Below are 17,688 nucleotides of genomic sequence, written 5' to 3' on the forward strand. Positions count from 1 at the left end.
AGTGAAGAAAAACAATGAAGTATATCAAGAACATATGTTTTATCGGATGATAAAGTTGTAGAAAAAATATGAACAAGAATCAGATGAATTAAAACAATTTATACTCCTTAACCATTTCTCATTTGATAAATCAAAATATTGTTATCTATCATATTTCTTTCTTTTTTATCTTTACACGTATATAGAAATTTTCATAGAAAACAAACAACAATTAAAAATTGTTACACAATAGTTGATAAAATAACATTATTTATATTTATATATGCCAGTAAATACATCAGCTGTGACATAATGACTTAAGGAAATTTAATACATACGAAATTTTGCTTTTGTCTTGAGAAAAACCTCTTCAGCAATAATGGCTTCATTGCCATCAGCTCTTTTAATCTCCAACTGTGCTTTCTGATAAAAACCAGTGCCTCTTAATGCATCTGCTATAAAATCATCAAACCCAATTGCAATTGCTGCTTCAGCCTTTGCTCCATAAACCAACCTCTGTATTATATTAATATTGTTAAATATTATGCCTCCAAATTATGCATGGTTGTTGATGAAAAATAATAGAAGCATGTTATAGGAAAAGTGGGTCATTCTAACCTTAACTCGTGAAAGATGGATTGCACCAAAACACATAGGGCAAGGTTCACAAGAAGCATATATCTCACAATCTGAAAGTTCTATTTGCTTAAGCTTCTTACATGCCTGAAAATTGAATTCAATTTGTTAATACAATGAGTTTTTATGTTCTTCAGAGTTTAAAGTTTCAACTAGCATTTTGTTAGGACTTCAAGCTGAAGGCAAAAGATTATTTATTAAGTAAAAAAGTTTCATGACTTAATATGTTTGTTATGATACCTAATATGAGACTCCTAATATTGGTTTCACTTTATCGACAATAATTGATGGTAACCTTTTTGTTTTGGCGGCTTCACTCTCCTATCAATATTCGGTAATATATATTAATTAGCCTATAGGTAGATATTTTCGTGACACATCTCTCAATAAAGAACATCAATTATTTGGACTTAAGTATATGATGAAAGTCCGATCCAAAACTATTTTTTATCAAGTGAGAGTCTCATGACTTAAATACAACGTTGAATTTATTATACTACTGAGTCCTAACACATTTCAACACTATATAAATTCTTTTTATGAGTTATTGAATATGAATAATGCATTGTGTTTATAATCAACTAAATATTAATATTTCATGAAGCATGAAGATACTCATAATTATATCATATGTATAACACAATTATAATTGTATATATTGTCAAATTCTTTATAATAAATTAAATGTTAAATATTAGTTGGCTATTTATAATGTAATTATTACCTCTCTTATTGCTGTAACTTCTGCATGAGCAGTTGGATCAGTGTTCCTCAGAACCATGTTGTGAGAGCTAGCAACTACTTCATCATTACAAACTATAACAGCACCAAAAGGACCACCATCTTCACATTCTACCCCTTTATATGCCTCTTCAACAGCTTTTCTTAGAAATTTGTGGTCTCTATATTGTATAGCTATTTAACAAATTCAACACCAAAAACAAAGTTATAGGAGACTCAGTTGTGTGTGAAAAGAGAAATTTTTGAGATTAAATTTTGTTTATTTGAATATTCATATTTTGTAGCCATAGTGTAGCAAAAAGTTAAATCTTGAAAAATAATTACCTTCTTGGTGACCAGCAAATGCGGAAGCAAATGAAACAGTTCCATCCTTAGCTTCCACCACTAATGAATAAAATCAAACAATGAAATATAGGGAATTTGAAGGATCCACTAGAAATGCATATAACTTGTCACTTTCTATACAAGTTGCACAAGATTTCTTGACATGATCATTATATCAACCAATGAGCAATCTTAACAATAATAAAGAAATTGACAGATTAAAAAGGATTTAATATTTGAAATAAGAGGTTATGTTGGGAGTTACCAGAGAAAGGAGAGAAGATGGATTAAAGGGCTAAGAATATAAGGAAGTGAAAGGGAAGGAAATCAATCATTTCCCTTGTTTAGAATATGAAATTCAGATGGGAAGAGTAAACTAATGATAATGTTATAATATATATTTTTTATTTTTCCTTTAAAAATGTAATTAATAATGAGAAACGAACAATAATATGTAATATATAATTTTATTAAAAATATTTACTATTTTTTACATTTTGTCTCCAGAAATACCTCAAATTGTGAGAAGTATAGAACTAGATACAGGAATAACTTTAGATGGTTTGAAAAACCATCCAAAACTTTCTTCTCTCCTTCACCCAACCTTTAAACAATGAGAAGACTTTCTAAAACTACCTTACTAATAATAAGGTTTTCTTAAAATAAATAAATAAGCAAAAAAAATAAAAGGTATACATACCACTAACTTCATCCATGACTATGTTAATGACAATGACAATGACCAAATTAAATGACCAATAGGATAATGTAACTTTGGGTACAAAGAAATCAAATAACTTGTGCTATATATAGTACATTGATTATGACCATGAAGATAAACACAATGCATTCCACGAGAAATACATAATATACATGGTCCCCAAGGTGACTTTAATTAAAAACACATAAGATGATGCTTATCCTTGTGGCAAGATTTGGATGTGGAGAAAAAAAGAAGAGCTAATGAGGACAAAAGCATACAGAATGGCCAAATGGGTTTTGAGATTTGACTCATACAATAATAGGTTCCCATCATCTCCAATACTAAAATATAAGGGAAAAATGAAGTTTGATAATTTTTAATATTATTTTATTAAAAAATAATTAAAATTTACTCTCATTAAAAAATGTGCTATATATGAGTATACGCATTTAATATTAGACTCTTCCATTCATGAGTGATGTTTACTCACAAATAAGCCATGTGATGGAGATCATAATGCAGTTATTATGAGTTATGGACATCAACAAAAAGGTAGCATTTTTTTTCCAACATGGTGACTCACCAAACACATGTTCTAGTTCGTCCTAATCCTATGCCTTATCAATTATCAATTTTCATAAGTTTCTAATAGCTTATATCATGACATTACATTATCTTTCACTTTGGTATAAAAAATACATAGAAACTTTTTATTCCACGTTTGCTTTACTTTGACATGGGATCTCGTGATAGTTGGGAGGGTGTTTATATGTCTATCACTTTATTTCATATATAGTTAATAAATATATTTAAATTATAAATTTAAGAATTAAATATTTTTCTGATTAATGTGGTATATGAAGTAACAAACTTTTTGAGAGAAAAATATATTGTCATTCATAAGTTTATTGTGGTGAATGGGATTTATTAAATTTGAAGGATTTGGGGGGCTTAACACACCTTACATGATAAATTTTCACATAAATATATATAGGATAAGATAGTAAACAATGTTTTAAATTGTGTTATTAATGGCCAAATATTATGATTTTAGAATGTTGGGAACAAGCGAATAATCAAATAGTAAAAGAGAATAGGGAGAAGAGAATAACACAAGAAATTTGATAACGAGGTTCAACCAATTGTGCCTACGTCCCCGAGAACGTTGAGAGACTACCATTATGTATTAGAGAAATAAAGATTTGTGTGTGACTATTGTTCTCTTTGTTACATTAGGTTTACATAACATAAATATATAGCCTTCTGCTCAAACTCTTCTACATTAACTTAAGTTCATAACTTGTATTGTTGTTATCTAGAGAAAAGGCCTAGTCCACTGGAATATGACCCATTACACAACAATCTTCACATTGGCGAATATCGTCAATCTTCATCTTCCGCCATTGGGTTGAGGGCACTCCATAGTCCAGCATTAATAAATGATCAACAAACTCAAACAATGTCTGAACTTGTCTACGGTAACTGACTTGATTAACATATCAATTGCATTTTCTGAAGTGTGGACTTTTTACAATAGTATATTCTCACAAGCTACCAACTCCCTAATCTTGTAAAATCTCCCATCAATATGTTTGGTCCTAGCATGATACATTTGGTTATTTGTCAAGAAGATAACACTCTGATTATCACATTGTAGTGAAACTCCACCTTGCTCAATGCCTAATTCATTTACAAGCTCCATAAGTCATAGGGCTTCCTTAGAAGCTTCACTAGCTGCCATGTACTCTACTTCAGTTGTGGACATAGCAACAATAGACAGGATTGATGATCTCCACATAATTGGTCCACCTGCAAAGGTGAAGACAAACCATGTTGTGGACCTTCTATCTTCCAAGTTTTCTGCATAGTCCAAATCAACATAACCAACAACTGAATGTTTACTTTATTGGCTGCCAAACATGATATTGAAATTTGTAGTCCTCTTCAAATATCTGAAAATCCATTGGACTACTTCTCAATGTTGTTTCCCTAGTTTTGACATGTACTTGCATACTTGACTAACTACTTGTGTCAAGTTCAGTCTAGTACAAACCGTAGCATACGTCAAATAACCCACTACACTAGCATATAGAACCTTTGACATGTGTTTATTCTCTTCATTTGTCTTTGGACAATGATCTAGGGAAAGCTTGAAGTGATTTTATAATGGAGTGCTCACTACTTTAGCATTGCTCATATCAATTTTCTCTAAGATCTTTTCAAATAGCTTTGCTAGGAGAGCCATAGTTTTCTAGCTCACATATCTCTATGAATCTCCAACCCAAACATCTTCTTAGCAGCCCCTAAATCTTTCATGTCAAACTCCTTACCTAGCATGACTTTCAGTTCATTGATCACTCAAATGATTAGCAACAATCAATATATCATCAACATAAAGTAGCAGAAAAATAAAAAGATTCATCAACAAGGCTTCTCATATAAACACAACAATGATACTCATAAATACGCATAATGCTTGTAACCAAGCTTCAACAAATAAGTGTTAAATCGCTTGTACCATTATCTAGGAGACTGCTTCGACCTATATAGAGACTTCTTCAATTTGCAAACCAAGTGACTTTGTCCAGATCCACTGAACTCTTCTGGTTGTGACATGTAAATTATCTCCTCTAACTCACCATGGAGAACGATAGTCTTGACATCCATTTGTTCTAAGTGCATATCTCAGATGGCTACCAAGGCAAGCTCTGCTCTGATAGAAGTATGTCTCACAGTTGGGGAGAAAATCTCAATATGGTCGATCCCCTTCTATTATGAATTCACTTTTTTCTACCAAGACGAGCCTTGATCTTTTCCCCTTCTTTTTCTAATAATGTTGCCTTACTCTTGACACCCACTTGCACCCAACAACACACTTGTATGGGGGCAATAGGACAAGCTTCCAAGTTTAATTCTTGTGTAAAGACTTCATCTCATCCATCATGACACCCATCCATTGTTCATTCTCCTGGCTATTTATAGCCTCTTGAAAGCTACATGGATCACCTGAATTGATATGGAGAGAAACTAAAGCCATACCCTCAAAGCCATATCTCTATGGAGGTTTGATATGACGTCTATCTCTATCTCTAGAAATTAGATACTCTTGCACACCCGAACTTCCGCCTGAGAATCAGCACGTCCTTCACTTGAACTAGTGCATGATTCCTTGGCTTTATTCACTTGGACCATTTCAGTACTCACTGGAATCATATTTGATCCCAGAGTCTCTCCATTTGACCTAGGCACCTCTATCAAAACTGATTGTCTTAGCATGAAATCTTCATCAAATATTGTATATCTACTCAATACCACTTTTATGGAAACTGGATCCTAGAACTTGAACTCATTCATACATTTGGTATATCCAATGAGGATACACCTCTTTGACTTGAGATCAAGTTTAGATTGTTCATCACTAGGTACATGTACATAAGCAGGACAACCAAATATGTGTAACATATTATAATTGATTGTGTTACTTGTCAATACTTCTTCTGCAACTTTATCATTCAATGAAGCTTGTGGTGATCTACTGATAACATAGTATGTCATACTAAGTGCCTCTCCCCAAAATCCTTTGGAAAGTCCTACATTCAATCTCATACATTTAGCTCTCTCGTTAAGAGTCATATTCTTCCTTTTTGCAACACCATTCTACTGAGGACTCTTCTTCACTGAGAAATGTCTCTCAATGCCATATTCCTCACAGAATTTTTGAAATTGTGAGTGTTTGTACTCCATACCAACGTCTGACTTCAGGTATTTGATTTTTCTACCAGTCTGGTTCTCTACCCCTACCTTTCAAACCTTGAACTTGGCAAAAACTTCCGACTTATGCTTCAAAAAATATATCCAAACCTTGCGTAAAAAGTCATAAATGAAGATAACAAAATATCTAGAACCTCCTAGGGATGGTTCCTGAGTGGGTCCTCACACATCAATGTCGACATAGTCTAGAATACTTCTATGTTGGTCAGCCTTCAAACTAACTTGTGTTTGTTTCCCAAGCACATAAATCTAGCTTGCATTTGCTGACTCCCCTTAACAGTCCTCTTTTGCATAGTTCAGTCATCTCACGCACACTAATATGACTCAAATGGATGTGCCATAATTTTGTAGTATCATGGTCTGAATCTACTGAAATCTCTTCAGTCACTCCATCAACTCCACCTACAATTGTACTCCATAACAACTTGTAAGTATTCACAACAGTCATCATCCTTTCATCACAATCATAGCATCTTTGCATACTCGAAGAATATCAATGTTCTCATCAGCTCTATAGCTAAATCTTTTGGCCTCCAATGTCCCTAATGAAAACAAATTCTTCTTCAAATTTGGTGTGTGCATAACCTCATATAACGTCTTCACTACACTATCTTCCATCGCAATTCTGATTTATCCCATGCCAATAATTGCACATGCTTTATTATTTCCAAGATACACGAAACCAAAAATGTTTGCCATGTATGTGGTGAACAATTCTCTATTTGGTGTCATGTGGTGGGAACAACTAGTGTCAAGTAACCACTCATCTACACTACAATTTGATGATACAGATAGTAGATTACATTCACTGTTGTAACCAAAGTCATCTTTATGTGCAATATTTACATATGTAGATACTTCATCTTTCCCCATCAACTTACTAGAAATCCATTCATTGGGACAATCCTTTTTATAAAGCCCACTATGTTTGCATTTAAAGCACTCTACTGGTGTTATGCCCCTAGAATTTGGTCCCTTTGGCAGGACCTCATATGTCATGTCTCCTCCCATGCGTTTGGCTTCTTTTCACATACAGACCTTCACCCTTAGACTTTTTCCCTACATTCTGTCTTCTTTGAGTGTGGGACAAAAGTACAAATATGATCTCTTCTAGTTTGATTGAGTATTTCTCGTACATTAATATTATCACTAAGTGTTCATAGGAATTTGGCAAAGAACATAGTAATATTATTACATTGTCTTCATCATCAACTTTCACATCAAGTTTTTGCAAGTCATTGATCACTTAATTAAATTTTTTGAGATGTTATTTCAAACTAGTACCCTCCTGCATCTTCAGGCCATATAGTCTCTATTTCAAATACAGCTTATTTGTTAGAGACTTAGAATGAACCGCTTCTCTAATGTTTCCCATACTTTTATTGGCGACATCAAATTCATAACATGATACATCACCTCATTTGATGTACATAGTCATATGGTTCTTGTAGCCTTATCATTCAACTTTTCCGAATCTAGTTGATCCTATCATCTAGCTTATTCTCACGCAACACCTTTGATAGACCTTATTGAGCCAACACATCCTTAACTCTCCTTTGCCACAATCTGAAATTACCAGTTCTATCGAACTTCCCCGCCTCGAATTTGACACTTGTGTTAAGAGCCATATGATACACAAGGAATTTGGTAACGAAGTTCGTCCAATTGTGTCTGTTGGTGCAACGGAAGCGATCGTCGCACAACGTTAACCACAAGCAATCAAATAAAGTGCATAGAATAAATAGAAAAGAAGAAACAAGAGAATTTGGTAACGGGGTTCAGCGAATTATGCATACGTCTCAAGAAGCTTTGAGCGGCTACCAAGATATTATTAGAGAATAAGGATTACAAGCCCTAGCACACCCATGGGCCCACGTGCCCAAGGGTTATTTCTATTTAGTGCTTATATATGGTGCAGTTAATAACAAGGAACCTGGGTCAATATATAACATCGATACTCTACATTAATACTAGTTAATATGAGACTAACACAATAACATATTTCAAGCATCCCCAACAATCTCCACCTTGATAATAGACGAATATCTCGCTCCTTAGGAAATCTACATAAGAATCTCCACCTTAGCGAATATATGACTCCACCTTGTTCAATGCCTAATTCTTTTTAACAACTCCTCCACATAAGAGTCTACTCCCTCACAACATAAACATTACGAGTATCATTAACGATGTTACCAAGAGCCTAGCTCTCCAAACTTGTAGTGCAACTCCTGTACCGCCATCAAATGGAACATGCTGCCTAACCACCTATTGCTAGGAAGTCTTTTGATATATTGGAACTTCTACATAAAAGTTCACCAACAATCGTCATCTTCAATACCTAGTCAAACTGATCCTTGGAGAGCCTCAATCATTACCATCATTGTCTAGTCCGACAATCATAGTTCAAAAGAACTATCATACTCCACCATATGGAGCATACCCATAGCACATACCTTGCGTCAATGCTAACTAATGCTTGTGTCAAATCCTTGCATCCAAGCCAATGCATATGTCACACCCTGCATCTCTACCATTGCTCGTGTTACAACTTGCATCCAAGCTAATGCCCATGTTACACCCTACAACAAAGTTAGGCAGCACCTCTGTGCTTTTGTGGATCTGCTAAGAATTAATATCATTCACTATGATATCCCAGACTCATCATTAGTATATTCCACTTTTCATCTCAAATGAGATCATTCTCTCAACATCTAGAGAGATATTGTCAGCACCTGCGTTAAAGCCTAACTCACCACATGAGTCCTTATCTTCACCTTGATCCTAATCCAGTACATGAACTCTTGGGATTCTGGATCAACACATATATCACAACACCACAGTTTCGTCATATTTCCTTCTCTTTCAAATCATCTACTTTATCCTCGCGTAGTACCTTTGACACACCTTGTCTAGCCATCACGCCTTCACTCTCTTTAGTCATTATCTGACGCTTGGTTTAAGAGTCATCTACCAATTGACTTTAATATCAATTGTTGGTGTAGTGGAAATGATCGTTGTGCAGCTTTGACCACGAGCAATTAAATATAGTGCATAGAATAAATAGAAGAGAAAACCAAGAGAATCTGGTAACGGGGTTCGGCCAATTGTGTCCAGTCCCCGGGAGCGTTGAACAGCTATCAATATATTATTAGAAAATAAAGATTACAAGCTCTAGCACATCCATGAGCACAAGTGCCCATGGAGTGTGTCTATTTAGTGCTTATATTTGGTACACTCAATAACAAGGGACCTGAGTCTAATATATATTATTGATATTCTACTCTATTTTAATATTAGGCAATGTGGGACTAACACAATAACATTTTTTTAAGCATCCCCAATAGTGTCTATATCTAGAGAGTGTGACAGACTATCACTATATATTAGAGAAATAAGAATTTGTGTGTGACTATTATTCTTGTAACATAAATATATAGTTATTTATCCTAACTTAATTACATTAGTAGAAACTCATAACTTGCATTGTTATTATCTAGAGAAAAAGTATGGTCCATTAGAATATAAGTCATTGCAAATCATAGGAGTCTTTGCAACAACATTATAGTGGCCAACCGACATGTATGTGTTATGTGATGTACGGGGTTCATTTTCAACACGGACCCTAATTTTTTAACTTATACCAATTCAATTACTTTGTTTGAGTTTTCTGATTATTTTAGGATAACACTTTACATTTTACATCATTACTTCACTTATTAGCTTATAGATATTGTAATTTGTGTATGACCTTATTTAATTATATTATTATAGACTTTTATACATTAATATCCTTTTGAGAAAGTTTTTATTTTTGTGCAAGTGTTATAAAATTTTCTTTGAAATTAGAAATATATAAATATAAGATGATATTATTTTTTTGCTGTCAAATTTTGATGTTCAAATTACACATACAGTTAAAATTGTTTTTATAAATTAAGGGACACATTTTTATATATTGCACCAGGTCCATAAAATAGAAGGATCGGGCCTGAGTATTATGATCACAAATGGAGTTGCACTGTTTGCAATTTTTTATAATTGTACTAAAGATATTCTAACTGCAATCCCTAATTAAAATATTATTATTCAAATTTAGTATTTTTTGGCTTATAAACCACCACTCTCTTTAAATTCTTGTGAGATTCTCTATTTCATATGAGCTGTAATTTTATCCAGTACTAAAATATAAGAGAAATTTTGATTTTTGTAAATTTTTAAATTTATTTTATGAAAAAATAATTACAAATTAGAATTGTTTATACAATGTTTTCTATCAAGTATTGTTAAATCCCTCTAATATTGGATCTTCTAGGCTCTAGCCCACTTCATTTACTACACTTATATGATTCTCCAATACTTCTACTCTTATGTCTCAATTATTTTCAACTTATGTGAAATTTCGTTTTTTGTATTACTAATGGTATTTTTTACATTTTTTGATAAGGAAATAATTTTTTTGGGTGTATGGATGTCCCTCTCAATAAATGTTATTTATAGGAATCGAACTATTGATTTTTTGGCCATAGAGATCTAACAGAAATTTTGTCTTTGAATCTAACTTAATTTTATCAAAATTTCAGTTTTTGTATAGTATAATGTTATTTTATAAGAAAACAAAAAATGATTTATCCATTTGCGTAACTATATATTATTTGCAAATGTGAAACCATTTATCTTCCACAAGTTGTACAAACTTTAATATAAAATTCCTATCTTTATCTTTATCTTAACTTCCATTTCATATCCTCTCAAAGCTGAGTCACCTATTTAACCTTAAGCCACCACCCCCACCTTCAATATCTTTAAATCAAGCTACCCTTATCCTTATCTCCATGGACTTGATCCGTTGAATAAATTGATGCTCATCCTCTTCACCAACATTGTTATATGCTAAACTTCTTTTTCTCATGTAGGCTTATTACCACCTCCAACAGCTACTAAGCCCATGATTTCTGTGAATCGGGATCACTTGTCCTAAAATGAGTGTGTCTCTACCGGTGGCGGATGATTATAGGGGTAGGTGGGGGATGCTGCCTCCATGAATTTTTTGCATACAAAAACATATTTGTTGTCCCACAAAATATGTCAATCCATGTGATACTTGAAAAATACTTAATTATTAAACTTTTAAATTATAAAGTACATTTTCTCAACCAATCATAACAAATGACACATAGATTAATACATTTTTTGAAACAACACATACACTCCACTTACCTACACCCAAACGACATTTTTATGAAGTAACTCATTGAAGCTCACATATTCCTTTAATTTCTACCTTGATAAATAAATGCAGTCTAACTTGTTTGTCATTCTAAAAATTATACATAAATGGAACTCATTCTTTTACACATGTAGATGATGATGTTGTTTATAACATATGACTTCATTTGAGTTCGAAAATATTTTACACATAATGAAAGAGATTATGTATGATTGATAATATATATCATAAGAATTCATTTAATATTAATAATATATGTATTTTTGTCCAACAATTATATGCTATAAATTTTAATGAGCAAGAGAGAGATTAGTTTGAGATGTCAATTTCAATATTTTATTCTTGGTGTTATTAAGTCATTCAAGTTTGAAAAACTCTCAACCAATATGTTGTCAGTCATGTCTTGTTTTATCAAATTGTTCGTCTTATCTTAACTATTGTGGTTCGGCTAACATAAATATTATTTTCAACAATGAAAACAACCAAACAAAATTATGTAGGAAGATAGAAGATAAATTTATTGTACACAACATAGTGATTAATATTGAAAAGAAAATAAATGAAAATTTTAACTCATGTGCAATTAATTAACGTGTAATTAAATATTAGAGTAAATTACACTGACACCCCCTGAGTTTTAGTAAAATTACACAAACTACCCTCACTTTTTTGCACCTACACAAACCTCCCCTAATTTTTATACTTTCATTACACTGACCACCCCTTCATAAGAAATAAGTGTAATCTTTTAAACAAAAAATGTGATAAATGCAATTAAGTTAAACAAAACATGATATATTGTGGAGACAAGTCCACCAAATAATATATGGGTCAATATTTCTTTATTATTTTTGGTTTGTTACGCTATATTATAAGAGCGATTTAAATAATATTTCTTTAGAATTGTTGATACATTTTGTAACCAAAAATAATAAAGATACATTGATTTGTATATTATTTAAATTTGTCTACATATATATCATATTTTGTTTAACTTAATTGCATTTATCACATTTTTTGTTTAAAAGATTACATTTATTTCTTATGCATGAGTGGTCAATGTAATGAAAGTATAAAAACTATGGGAGGTTTGTGTAGATGTAGAAAAGTGAGGGGTGATTTGTGTAATTTTACTAAAACTCAGGGGTGTCAGTGTAATTTACTCTAAATATTAGTGCGCCTCCTAAAGTTTAAGTTAAGATCTGCCACTGGTTTCTATGTCCCTAGCCAATAAGATTTCTCCAAATAATGCAAATATTTTATTTTATGTTTTTAGAATTGTTCTTTATAATAAAATGTCAATTTTTTTATTGGACCGACATAGAAAAATGAGACATGTATAAAAGACTTGCTGTTAATGTGTTAGATAAACTTTAGGAGTAAACCCTCATTTTCTAAGATTTTCATACATATCATTTATTGTGACATAAGTTGTCCTGTATATTCTTTTAAACATGATTTAACTACATATTAAATTTTTCTTCTCTTTACTAATTAATTTTAAGATGAAATATTAATATCATTTTGTCTACAAATAAATTACAATACCAAATTAATAGAGGCATGACATGTTAACTTCGACTTGAGAGTACTTGAAATATGAGGTGAAGAATGAGTTTTGAGAATTTTTAAATTTAAGTTACCAAAGAATAATTAAAATCTGAAACATTAAAAAAATGTTATCAAAATATATATAAACTTTTCATTTTTAAAAATGCATCAATGATAAATATAAAAGGTTAGGAAAATATAGTTCTAAATTATAATAGTATACATATATGAGAGAGATTTATTATAATACTATAGTTATAATACTGACAACTTTTTATAAAATATAAATACGTCTAAGTAGATATGTAAATTTCCAATAATCAATATATGTCTGATATATTTTTATGTATATATATATAAACACTAAAGAAAGCAAATAATTTTAGGGTCGCTGTGGAATATGGTAATCACCCCCCTTATGTGACTCTTATTTCATCATTCTTTAAAACTATAAGCTATAAGTTCGTTTACCACTTTTGTTTTCAAAAAGTAAACCCTGAGTTCTTGTTCTCCACTTTTATGAATATTTTTTGTTTGCTATGATTTCTTTATATATGATTAAATTTTGAAAAGTCATAATCTTACACTTAGAGGTGTAAGTTAATGTAGATATGAAAAGGATAAGAAGAAAAGAGTGAACAAATGGTTGATGTAATTGGTGATATGATACAATAAAAAGAAAGAGATAAGAAGATAAATAAGATGTAACAGATTATGTAGGAGAAAAAATGTAAGATTTGTTAAGTTTATATTAATATTAAATTGTTTGCTTATACATATTTAGTTATAATTTAGTTGGGTCTAATTACCAACTAAATGACTGAAATTTTTTATGGAAGTAGTGTAGTTTGACTTTTTTATTATGATTTTGGTGTAACTTTTTAAAATGTTACTATAGTAGTGCACTTTTTAATGAATTTGTGGATACAACGCATGAGAATTTTTTCGCTATGAAATCATGTATCCCGTACATAATTTCACTTTTTCTTTCTCCTAAAGTTGTGGGCATGGTCCACGATTTTGGGCTCCAATTTTCTCTCTCTGAAAATCCTAGATGAGGTCCACGATTTTCACTCTTCATTTTTCTTCTCCAAAAATTGTGTTCTAGGTCTACTTATCCTAACATAGTAATAAATTAGTGTACTATTCTTATTATTTTTCCAATGTATTTTATGACACACAATGAATGATACATTGGAAAAATAAACTACTACATTAAATATAGTAATTATTTTTAAATGTCTTAATCAATACAATAAAGTAACTTTAATTATGTAAGTGCATTGGAATCTTAATGTAGATACAATTGTCATTCAAAATTTTGTCATTGACTCTTAAGTAGTGTGCATCATAGCATGCATATCGTTTTTTTATGACAAGGAACATGTATTAATCATTCAAAGTATGTAAGAATGATTATGTCATTGTATTGGAATCTGAATATGTAAATGCATTTGTCATTCAACTTATTTGTCATAAAATACATTGAAAAATAATACGAATAATACACTAATTTATTACTACACTAATATGAATTTAGGGCAAAATGGAGGTAGGACTAATGGACCGAAAACACAATTTTTGGAGAGAGAAAAATGAAGAGTGAAAATCGTGGATGGGATCCACGATTTTCAGAAAGAGAAAATTGGGGTCAAAAAATGGTGGACCTTGTGCACAGCGGTACACATCTGTTGTCACACACATTCTGCCACTCCATGTCTCATGGACATGTGATTGGTCAGAAAAAAATATTTAAGTTAAAATGTAATTATTAAATATTTTTATGACCAATCATAAGCTCATGGTACATGGAATGACACAAAGTGTGGGACAGCACATGTGCTCCCGAACTTCATGACATAGAAAAAATAAAATTATGGATGAGGTTCACAATTTCATAGGGGGAAAATCTTATGTGTTGTATCCAGAAGGTTAATGAAAAGTGCACTACTTTGATATTATGCAACATTTACATTTAATCATCATCAGTTGTTAAATAAAAGTAATAAAACAAATTGTGAATAATATATTGATTGAGTATAAATCTTTGCATTAACAATATTTAGATATTAAAATATTAATTTTAATTATTTTCATTTAAGTCATTTATATTTAATCATCACTAACTGTTAAATAAAAGTAATAAAATAATTTGTGGATAATATATTGATTATGTATAAATCTTTATATTAACAATATATTGATTATGTATAAATATTTACATTAACAATACATAGATATTACAATATTAATTTTGATTATTTTCATTAAACTCATTTATGTTCTATTCTTCTCCCTCTGCACCTTTGATCTGCTTCACCTACACAATGATCTCCGGCATTTATAGGGGTAGCTTCCGTGTGCACCAAGGCATACTTATCCTCTCGTTTCAAATGGTTGATCCTAATAAGCTGAATCTCACCTACTATACTTTTATTATAGCAAATCTAATATCCCATAAAATGTGTCATCTTATCTTATGAGTTATCAGTTATGATTAGTTATAAAAATATGAGGAGAGATCCGTTTACACTCAATTTAAATTACATTAATTATATTCAATCTCAGCTATTAGTTTTCTTAAATCATGCATACCAAATGAATGAAACTTAAATGTCATCTGAAATTTCTTTTTTTAAATCTCATTATTTAGTTCATTCACCCGTTTAGTCTGCATGATTTAAGAAAATCAATGGTTGAGATTGAGTATAATTAGTGTAATTTAACTTGGGTGTAAACGTATCTCTCATCTAAAAATATTTAATTAATGAAATTTTAATTTAAAATATATATTTTTGATCAATTACAATAAATAATACATGAAGTGATACATTTTTAGTTCATCGATTGCTCCTCACATTTATGGGTTCCATCCTTACTAGATTCTTTATCATTGCTGGTACTCCTCCATGAAGTACATAAGATGGATGCACCCATGCAAAATCAACTTAACCATAATGCAATTATTTTTCTTATTTATTGCTCGGGGCAAACGTCTTGCCAAGCACCGAGTCAAATATATAACTATCAACAAAATATTGATCTAATATTGTAAGACCCTATTAAATATTTAGAATAATTAAAATATTAATAGTTTAATTTCTAAGAGCGATACTTGTTAGAGATGGAGTCACATTATATACTTAAAATGGGTCTCTCATCATCTGAGTCCTTGACTGGGCGGGCTGTCACACTTGCTACATCTTCCCATGTTTGGGCCTGGGCCTAATAATCAGGAATTTATCGGGACATTCAGAAACCTAAGAGAAAATACTTGTTATTAAGAAGACAAAAAATGCAAGTGGGTTATATACCTAGCAGCACTTCTTGGTAGCTAGGAATCAACCAGAAAATTTTTGTGGTCATAATTGTTAAACCTTAAACCCAATTGAATATCGATCAATAAAATGTTGGTATAATGACACATATATATCAAAAATATCAAAACGTCAATAGATCTATAACCCTCTCTTTGGAATTGGTTAAGAATTATGGGACATGACGTGAAAATTGAGTTTACTATAATTTAGTCCACAACAAGAGAATTTCTTTTGGTCATAACGAAATTTACTATCATACTTCCGAATTTTTACCATAATTATATTTCGTTTTTACAAGGATGTTATTGGAGATAAATTGGACTAAAATAAATTAACTTTCAATAGGAAACCTAAAATATAAAGTAACCCTCAACAAATTTCCTAGCTTGCTTCTCACAAATAGTGAATGGTTTTGTTTTATTTTTATGAAAAAAATGGATTTAGAATTTTTTTTGTATGATTTTTTAAGATAAAAAAAGATCTATCACATGCCAAAGAACCTCCAAATATTCTGCACCAAAGGACAAAAATAATGATCACATAACTTTAAAATCAATGGAAAATTAAAAAAAAACGTAGTATTAATAGTAAGGGCATAAAGGATTAATAAAAAGGAAAAGTAAAGGCCAACCAGCCATTAAATTCCAGAACATGCAGTTCTAGATGCATGTGAAAAACCAAAAGAGTATAATATTTATAGAGTATTAGTATAAAGATTTATATATAATCATCACATTATTCATCACTCATTTCATTTGAAATAGAGTTAATAATAATTAAATATGAATAATAGATAATATAATGATAAATTATAAAACTCATAAACTATCAGTGCATTTATTTTTTCTTAAACCAAAATGCATTATTTTCATTTTATAAAAATAATGAGCAATAATTATCACTGTTCAATTGTCAGTCACATTGCATGTGAAAGCGAAAAAACAAGAATGTCTAAGTCTAAATTGAGAATGCAAAGTATAACTTTTGGAATTTGCAAAAATTAGTTCAAAGGGGATGCACTGTTACATTGGGTTTATCTAACTTATGGCTATTACTTTATGCCATATGATGTACTTTAAAATTCAAATGCATCTCATTGAATGTGACCTACTTCAACCAAAAATATGGTCTAAAGATAATTGGTCCTGACTTAATTCATATATAGGTCGGTCCTGAATAAAGATCAATTGCATAAAACATTAACATTAAGTTAAACAAAATAATTTATAGAATACTACAAATTTAAAAAAGAAACCAAAGTAATTTATAGGAAAGTATAATTATATTACCTTTAATTCGTAATACTCCAATAGTGTACAAAAGTTTATTTTATATTCATTATATTGTTTGACCTTACATATTATTTTATATTCATTATATTGCTTGACCTTACATATTGTACATTAGAAATATTGTATCTTATCAATTTCATT

The 17,688-nt window shown here is 30.9% G+C and overlaps 1 protein-coding gene across 1 annotated transcript; it reads right to left on the reverse strand.

The window, feature by feature from the left end:
* LOC109342603 (guanine deaminase-like) lies at positions 233-2,493 on the reverse strand. The gene is made up of 5 exons (XM_019580551.1): positions 2,381-2,493; positions 1,681-1,740; positions 1,340-1,530; positions 598-702; positions 233-495 (listed from the first exon to the last, which is right to left on the reverse strand). Exons 1-5 carry the CDS (start codon positions 2,394-2,396, stop codon positions 307-309), a joined length of 561 nt encoding a protein of 186 aa, XP_019436096.1. The 5' UTR covers positions 2,397-2,493; the 3' UTR covers positions 233-306.

The sequence above is a fragment of the Lupinus angustifolius genome, chromosome LG03 (assembly GCF_001865875.1).
Source record: "Lupinus angustifolius cultivar Tanjil chromosome LG03, LupAngTanjil_v1.0, whole genome shotgun sequence".
In the NCBI taxonomy this organism is placed as follows: Eukaryota; Viridiplantae; Streptophyta; class Magnoliopsida; order Fabales; family Fabaceae; genus Lupinus; species Lupinus angustifolius.

What these genes read in the sequence shown, in the direction of transcription:
- LOC109342603 (XM_019580551.1), bottom strand. An exon ending in ATTTGCTGGTCACCAAGAAG is followed by an intron (nt 1,531 to 1,680) that starts GTAATTATTTTT and finishes TTTGTTAAATAG; the next exon opens with CTATACAATATAGAGACCAC. An exon ending in AAGTTACAGCAATAAGAGAG is followed by an intron (nt 703 to 1,339) that starts GTAATAATTACA and finishes TTCAATTTTCAG; the next exon opens with GCATGTAAGAAGCTTAAGCA.